The 9,190-nt window shown below is 43.6% G+C and overlaps 1 protein-coding gene across 1 annotated transcript; it reads right to left on the minus strand.

The window, feature by feature from the left end:
• Positions 1-351: 351 nt before the first annotated feature.
• On the minus strand, positions 352-8,741 carry LOC139477167 (fibrinogen-like protein A). The gene is made up of 5 exons (XM_071259717.1): positions 8,574-8,741; positions 7,418-7,543; positions 7,215-7,311; positions 5,131-5,295; positions 352-539 (listed from the first exon to the last, which is right to left on the minus strand). Exons 1-5 carry the CDS (start codon positions 8,739-8,741, stop codon positions 352-354), a joined length of 744 nt encoding a protein of 247 aa, XP_071115818.1.
• Positions 8,742-9,190: the final 449 nt, after the last annotated feature.

Genomic DNA, 9,190 nt, shown 5'->3' on the forward strand with positions numbered 1-9,190 from the left:
CCTGCACAGGTGTCAGTTTTACGCCACCTGTACCTGAGTAAAACACTGAACTATATACCTGCACAGGTGTCAGTTTTACATCACCTGCACCTTAGGAAAACAAGGAGATTTTGAGAGTGCCTGTGTGTTTTTGCAGTTCAGCATTTGCTACTTAACTACAGAGTTGCGTCCCTTGGGCACGCCAGAAACCAATGATTGGGGGTTCGAATCCCGTGATATAACTGGAATACTGTTAAAGCGGCGTTAAACCCAACTCATTCACATATGTATTCACGTTGATTATACAAATGTTTTTTCGAAATGAAGAAATCGAAAAATCATCAGTTAGTTGAGAGGTCTGGTTTTCATGGATCAAGCTTTTACACCCGAAAAACCAAACCCCTGAAGAGTGTTGCTGTACAGCCAGTTGAGTTCTGAGGGGTAGCAGATATCGTACCGCCACGCCCCTGTATTAATAACAGCCCAGTTCCTGGGGGGTGCATCCAGATCCAGGCTCTTAACACTGAATCTGCTGTTGTTATGATGCCACAAGCTGTCTCCTGAATGAACGGATACCAGCTATATATGTTACGTTATATTGCCATAGGGGAGGTCGGACAGCCTAGTGGTGAAATCGTTAGCTCGTCACAGTTTGACGACTATGGTCAACTCGTATGTCGAGAAGGCACAAGCGTTCGTCACTGAACATGGTGTTACAACATTGACTGCCTTCTTCTATGAAGCAAAGCCGACTCCATTCCTTAACGTTTGGCCACGAATAGATCCTTGCAGGTATCAGTAAACGGGGTGTTCATTTTCTAACAGTACACACATTAGAGAGCTACACATGTGTGAATATTATAGCCGGGAATTGACTTCGCAACGTTTTTTTTCTATTTTTTCAAAATGGTTCCATTCAGCGACGTCATTTTGTAATGTTACTATCTTAAGCTTAGAGTGGGTCGTCATGCTGAAGACCCGTGTTCGTGAGAGAACATAAAGGATTAAAGTCATTCGTGTCAAAAGTTTATTCCTGCTACACCATCACTTAGATACATGAAATTATGTTTGGTTGTTTTGTTGTTTGGTTGTTTTGTTGTTTTGTTGTTTAACGCCGCACTCAGCAATATTCCAGCTATATGACGGCGGTCTGTAAATAATCGAATCTGGACCAGGCAATCCAGTGATTGATATCATGAGCATCGAGCCACGCAATTGGGATCAATGACATGCATCAACCAGTCCCTTTAGTCGCCTTTTACGACAAGCAGAGTCGCCTTTTACGGCAAGCATGGGTTGCTGAAGACCTATTCTACCCCGGAATCTTCACGGGGCTGTGTTTTGCTTAATGCGTCTCATAGCACGTCATACATGTGTTTTACCTTCTACAGAGTTTCTTCATGTTTCCAACTGTGTTCGACCAAAGATAAAACTAAGGGGAAGTAATTCTCGAAAGTTACCGAAAAACATTTGCTATTCAGTAGCAGCTTAAATTAAAACGAAAAATGATTCCACTTATTGTCAACAACCCGCGTTCGATTACCGACATGGGTACAATGTGTGAAGCTCATTTCTGGTGTCCCCGAAGTGATATTGCTGGAATATTGCTAGAAGCAGCGTAAAACCATACTCACTCACTCACTCACTCACTTATATATTTTGGAGATAAACTTATTTTTATCAATTTATAGGTTTCGGATGAAGATTTGAGTAAATTTGATATGAAACCACATACAAATCTATGTTGTTGTTTTTATCTAAACTGAAAGCTTGGGTTTATCTCTGCTATGATAAAATGACAAAATAAACGCGAAATCTCTGGTAATAGCAGAAGTAAGGAGTAATGTGGCATCGGTTGAGTTCAACATTTTTGGGACGTAGAATGGACGAGTTCCATGGATTACTGAATACCGCTTTAAATCCCCATAACTGTTTCATATAATACTGAAGCCACTTCAATAAGACAAACTGAATCATCTAGAGCATATGTTCTGTGAGAATTATTCATTTTCCATTGCATGATAGTGAGTGAGTTAGTGAGTATGGTTTTACGCCGCTTTTAGAAATATTCCAGCAATATCACGGCGGCGGACACCAGAGGGCTTTACACATTGCATCCATGTCGGTAATCGAACCCGAGTCTTCGGCGTGACGAGCGAACGCTTTAACCACCAGGCTACCTCACCGCCGATAGTGAAGCTATCCTTACATTGTTCCCTCCGTGGTCCAGTGGTAGAGCGTCCGCCCGGAGACTTTACGGTGCCAGCCCACTGAGATATCGTGCCGCAGTGTAACATGAATACTAGTTTCCCACTCAAACAGTGTACTTTGACTCCGAGCCGACCAGTCCTTGTTTTATCCGCGTATAGTGCAGGCCCACTGAGATACCATGCCGCAATTTAACATGAATAATCCACTCCGACGCAGTATACTGACTCCGAGCCGACCAGTCTTTGTTATATCCGCGTATAGTACAGGCCCACTGAGACACCATGCCGCAGTTTAACATGGATATCCCACTCAGACACTGTATGGTGACTGCGAGCCGACCAGTCCTTGTTTTATCCGCGTATAGTGCAGGCCCACTGAGATACCATGCCGCAGTTTAACATGGATACCCCACTCGAACACTGTACAGTGACTCCGAGCCGACCAGTCTTTGTTTTATCCGCGTATAGTGCAGGCCCACTGAGATACCATGCCGCAGTTTAACATGGATATCCCACCCAGACACTGTATGGTGACTGCGAGCCAACCAAACCTTGTTTTATCCCTTTAGACAGGGCAACACAAAGTACCATTTATAACGTCTTGTTGATATGACTCGGCCGGGAATCGAACCACCGACTTTCGCTCCCGTGTTGACGCTGTATCCACGGGACCACGGAGGCGGTCCAAAGTATTATGACGTGAAAGACATGGCGTTATTTACGCAATAGAGTGAGTGAGTGAGTGAGTGAGTGAGTGAGTATGGTTTTACGCCGCTTTTAGCAACATTCCAGCAATATCACGGCGGGGGTCACCAGAAATGGGCTTCACACATTGTACCCATGTCGGGAATCGAACCCGGGTCTTCGGCGTGACGAGCGAACGCTTTAACCACTGGGCTACCCGACCGCCCCTACGCAACAGAGCTTAGTCGAAGTCAAGCTATGTCGCCTCACATGCGTTTAGTAACCTAGGGCCGCCAAATGATACTTTAAAACGCTTGTATGTTTAGCAAAATCAGTATTTAAAAGAGTCTAATTTTCGAGTTTGTGAAAGACATGCTAAAATCACGACCTACAGACTACAGCTTATATCAATGCCATGGCAAAGTTCCTTGTAATCTGCTGGGCCATGTTTGGGCCATGTTTGGGCCATGTTTGGGACCTTAATGATGGACTGTGGATAGTTTCACGCTCAACAGTCAAATGTGTGTTTGTATGCGTGAGGGTTCCCGCTAAATGTCGAACAGCTTCACAATTTCCTTTATCGTATAAGTGCGATAAACCAATCCGATAAATATGCAAATGATATCACACAGCAGGAATTACTTTCGAACTCTGTACATAGATACAAGGGCTTCTTTTTCAATTCAGTACGCGAAATACGCATATGTCGGAAAGCGCACGTTAACTTCCTAATTTAAGTAAGTTCTCAGTTCACTGTTGGGGGGCATGGTGGCCCAGTCGTCTAAGGCGCCGCGATTCGCTGTCCCGAGTTGCGTCCCTTGGGCATGCCAGAAACCTATTATAATGGGTTCGAATCACACTTCGCCTCGATTATGTTTCTAGGTTTTTCATCACCATACCCGTGCTCGTGGGTTTCACCGAAGTGGTAAACGTCTGAAACCTGTGTCATTTCGGGCTTTCCTCCCACATTAAGCTGACACGCCGTGATATAACTGGAATACTGTTAAAAGCGGCTTTAAACTCACTCACTCACTCACTCAACACACTGTTGTCTAACGTTTCTTTCCCATTTGAGGTTTCCCAAGTGTGACCGTGGTTCTGGGGACCAGCTGTAAGACATTTGGCACTATACGATAAACCAGTGTATTCAAAGATATTTCGTTGAGTAAAATTACGTCTCAGGCATCGATCATCGAAAGAATAACATTACACGATATAAAGCTGATTATCCTCGTGCTTTCCATATGGCATGATATGATTTCATATTCCTAACATTTATGATCCAGAAAGTAAGTCGGTCAATAATCTCTGTATCCGTAATTGACGGTTCCCTCCGTGTAACAAACAACTTCACAATGTTTACAGTTTCATCAACAGTGACATTTCCAATGAGAAATATAGTGAATGTATTTATGCTTTCCTCCCGAGCACGGAGCGGTCGGGTAGCCTAGTGGTTAAAGCGGCGTAAAAACATACTCACTCACTCCTTCCGAGTACATACAGTACGACTACTTCTATTTCCACTACAAAACAAGTCAGATCTGCTCATCAGTTGTCCAACTAGATAACAGACAACTTACAAAGATTTATTTTCTTTTATTCAAAACAAATAGGGAATCAAACTCCAACCATCTTGCCGAGGCAAGGGAGTTAACTAACTCTGAAAGTCCAGTTTCAATCCTTGCCGAAGTAGGCTGGAATCTCTGGGGTTGACCGTAGCACCATCAGTAGCTATTATGAGTTATGTCCCTTCTTTGCCCCTCCTATTGACCAATCAAGTTCCACTTCTCATGTTACTTGCATTTGCTTCAAACAAAATGGCGGCGCCCAGTCAAGACGATATGATTGATAATCTATATTGCAATAGAACGGGTATTACCTTGCGAAGTGCATCAAATCACGTGAGCACTTTGATTAAAAACATGAACAGATTTGGAAAATATCTGTCTACGCCCAGTTGACGGAACACATCCTTTGCAAATCCTGCAGTCGACTGAAACCGAATGTTGATTTCGTTACGCGATTTTGATTGGACTATGCACAGACTCGTTAGTCCAGCCAAAATGTAACTCCATAATTCCAGCCTAGTTCGGCAAGGGTGGAAACTGGACTTTTATATTCAGTTAACTCCCTTGCCTCGGGAAGATGGACCCCAACCATTTGGAGCATTCATACTGAACGATTATATATTTAGAGAGAATGCGTGACTTTCTGAAACAAATACAACAGTAGATTAAAACGTACCCGAAATGCTCACCAGCCGTCCCTGAGTAGTTCCCCACGAGCAGAGTGTAGAACTCAGACATGCTGCCCAGATGGAAGCTGTTGTACTCGGCATAGAAGTGACTTCCCAATTTGTTCACCAGGTCGATCCGCAGCTCATAGGTTTTCTGCTTTGTCAGTCTGTGTATCTTCTCATTTCCTGAAATATGACCAGAGAGTACTTTCTACCGTTGGCCTTGGGATTTTCTTCTCGTCTATTTCGCCTAACCCCTTCATCCCCAAACCGTCACACCGAAGAGCCGGGTTCGATTCCCGACATGGGTACATTGTGTGAAGCCCATTTCTGGTGTCCCCCGCCGTGATACTGCTGGAATATTGCTAAAAGCGGCGTAAAACCATACTCACTCACTCACTAATCCCCAAACATGAAAGAATACTAGTACTTTGTTTATCTAATACTGTTTAAAGCAACGCCACAATGGCTGACATGGAGTATGTGTATTGTGTCAGGAGCATGAAGCTCTCATCAATGGCTGACATGGAGAATGTGTACTGTGTCAGGAGCATGAAGCTCTGGTCAATGGCTGACATGGAGAATCCGACCCATGTGTATTGTGTAAGGAGCATGAAGCTCTGATCAATGGCTGACATGGAGAATGTGTATTGTGTCAAGAGCATGAAGCTCTGGTCAATGGCTGACATGGAGAATCCAACCCATGTGTATTGTGTAAGGAGCATGAAGCTCTGATCAATGGCTGACATGGAGAATGTGTATTGTGTCAGGAGCATGAAGCTCTGATCAATGGCTGACATGGAGAATGTGTATTGTGTCAGGAGCATGAAGCTCTGATCAATGGCTGACATGGAGAATGTGTATTGTGTAAGGAGCATGAAGCTCTGATCAATGGCTGACATGGAGAATGTGTATTGTGTCAGGAGCATGACGCTCTGATCAATGGCTGACATGGAGAATCCAACCCATGTGTATTGTGTAAGGAGCATGAAGCTCTGATCAATGGCTGACATGGAGAATGTGTATTGTGTCAGGAGCATGAAGCTGTCAGGTGTGGAACAATCCGTCAATATTGAATGCCTTTTGATTTTGTTATCTCTGGAAAGATATTTCTTCACGCTGGTTTGCAATCCATCCTTAAATTTCATAAAGTTATTTATTCTTATGAAACAATTTCTACACCAACCAGCTTCGTGGTGATCATGCAGTAAAGAAACTGTCTCGGCATCCAAGAGGACACACAGTTTTGCAAGAATATTATCCTCGACACACTTCCTGCCAGACAATTAAAAAGAATTGGAAACATAAGGTCACCTGGCTGTAGTTCGATAGGTCACGATTAGACCCTAGGTCCATGCATGGCTGTAGTTCGATAGGTCACGATTAGAGCCTAGGTCCATGCATGGCTGTAGTTCGATAGGTCACGATTAGACCCTAGGTCCATGCATGGCTGTAGTTCGATAGGTCACGATTAGACCCTAGGTCCATGCATGGCTGTAGTTCGATAGGTCACGATTAGGCCCTAGGTCCATGCATGGCTGTAGTTCGATAGGTCACGATTAGGCCCTAGGTCCATGCATGGCTGTAGTTCGATAGGTCACGATTAGGCCCTAGGTCCATGCATGGCTGTAGTTCGATAGGTCACGATTAGGCCCTAGGTCCATGCATGGCTGTAGTTCGATAGGTCACGATTAGGCCCTAGGTCCATGCATGGCTGTAGTTCGATAGGTCACGATTAGGCCCTAGGTCCATGCATGGCTGTAGTTCGATAGGTCACGATTAGGCCCTAGGTCCATGCATGGCTGTAGTTCGATAGGTCACGATTAGGCCCTAGGTCCATGCATGGCTGTAGTTCGATAGGTCACGATTAGGCCCTAGGTCCATGCATGGCTGTAGTCGCCTGGCACAGTGTGAATGTTGACTGGTGGCATAGTATAGTAGTATAGTATAAAAGCGGTGTAAAACAATACTCACTCCCCCCATACCCTGTAACGATATACTGCGCCTAAAAATCTATTTCGTGGTCAAGCTAACTACATTTGATATATGGGATGACTAAGATGTATACAAAACGTTCATGGAACTGAGGACAAATTTGTACTGACCAAGCCAGAATTCTCTTGTGAGATTTCCAAATCCATCCATATATTCAAACCAGGTTCGATAGAAATCTTCTGACCTATCCTGTCGCCTTTGGAACACCTGTACATTGTTAGTAAAGGTGATAAATTAAAATATAAAGGGTGTTTACTTCAAGCAAAGACAATGAAAGAAGAATGTCATGCTGCAAATAGTGTTCCCAACTCACCAGCCATCCTCCACCGTGTTGGGTCATGTCACAGTAGGCCAGAAATGACCCCTTCCCGTCTGTCGGCTTGATCCGGTAAATTCCGTCTTCAGCTTCGAGAAATTCGTTCAGGATGCTCCTGCAATCTGTTGAACATGAATTTTGCCATGAACAAGGAAAATGGTCGAATCTGATTGGTCAGTCAGAGGTTTCAAATCACTATAACTAACTCAAACTGAAAGATGTTGAACATTGAATTCCTATACTTTTGCATAAAATTTCGAAAATTTCATGTTTGTACTGTTTATGATATAAAGTTAATTCTACCATGAATTTGGAAAATGCCTTATTCTGTTTGGTCAGTCAGAGTGAGTGAATGAGTATGGTTTTACGCCGCTTTTAGCAATATTCCAGCAATATCACGGCGGGTGACACCAGAAATGGGCTTCACACATTGTAGGTCAGTCAGAAGTTAAGAATAAAGAATAATAAGAATAAACACCTCAGACTGATTGAAAAAGCTGGTTTTACGGCGGCATCAGAGTGGAAAGTTATATTTAAAGAAAACTCCTTTTTTTTCTCAATCGGTAACCGCTTTGAAATAACGCGTTGTGGTTACTTAGATATTCAAAGTAGGGCAATGTTTGTGCGACATCATAAGAGTGATGTGCGGGGTTGAACTACACACTTCCAATGTCTGCTGTATATGTGCAAAAGACTCTGCTCGAGCAAATACAGCACCATTATTTTGTTTTCTTTCATTTAGACAGACAAAGTATTTTGACTTTTGGTGGGTTGGTTGGTCGGTTGGTTTGTTGTTTAACTCCGCACTCAGCAATATTCCAGCTATATGACGGCGGTCTGAAAATAATCGAGTCTGGGCCAGACAATCCAGTGATTAATATCATGAGCATCGATCCAGCCAATTGGGATAAGATGACATGTATCAACCAAGTCAGCGAGCCTGACCACCCGATCCCGTAAGTCGCCTCTTACGACAAGCATAGTCGACTTTTACGGCAAGCATGGGTTGCTGAAGACCTGTTCTACCCGGGATCTTCACGGGATTTTTTACTTTTGGTGTAGGTCTGTACCAGACCAACCAACCAACAAGCAGTAATCAGAAGACAAAGTTCCACGCGTGGGACGACTTACTGAGGGCTGCCATATACACATAACTGCGCATGTCCGTGTTCCCACAGGTTTTATCCCTGGAAGCCAGAAAGTTGTCCACGGATGTCTTGAAGGTGTCGTAGTTGACCAGAACCTGACAGTAGTCACTGGATATGTTAGCATATCCACAAGCACACAGCAAAACCACACAGAGACAAAGTCGGAACACCATGCTGTTGACATTCTTTTACTTTACTGATTATTCAACCGATTGAATGGGAGTTTGAGTGTACTCTGTCTTTACAGCATGATTGACTGTCAATCAAACTGCACATGTGATACGAGCATGGGCCACGTGACAGAAACGCTTGTGATATTAACATGCTGCGTTACATGATTACTGGTACTTGTACACTGTCAAACAATCCCAAATGAAGTAAGTTTCAGCTCTAACTGAAGTTGGCCATTTTGGTCCTCTATATTAACCTTCAAATTGTCTACCACTTGTCTACCACCCGAATAAGCATTGTCTAACATGTGAACATAACAAAATCGCAAATAGGTGAGGTGGACGTCACGTATTTAACGTAAGCTTCAACATAACCTTGCACTTATATGGCGACGTGCATGAAGTGTATTGTGTGTTGTTGCTTCTAGTCTGAATACTGTTTTTAAACCCAT

This window comes from Haliotis cracherodii, unplaced genomic scaffold (genome assembly GCF_022045235.1).
Source record: "Haliotis cracherodii isolate W230 unplaced genomic scaffold, xgHalCrac1.p SCAF_31, whole genome shotgun sequence".
NCBI lineage: Eukaryota > Metazoa > Mollusca > Gastropoda > Lepetellida > Haliotidae > Haliotis > Haliotis cracherodii.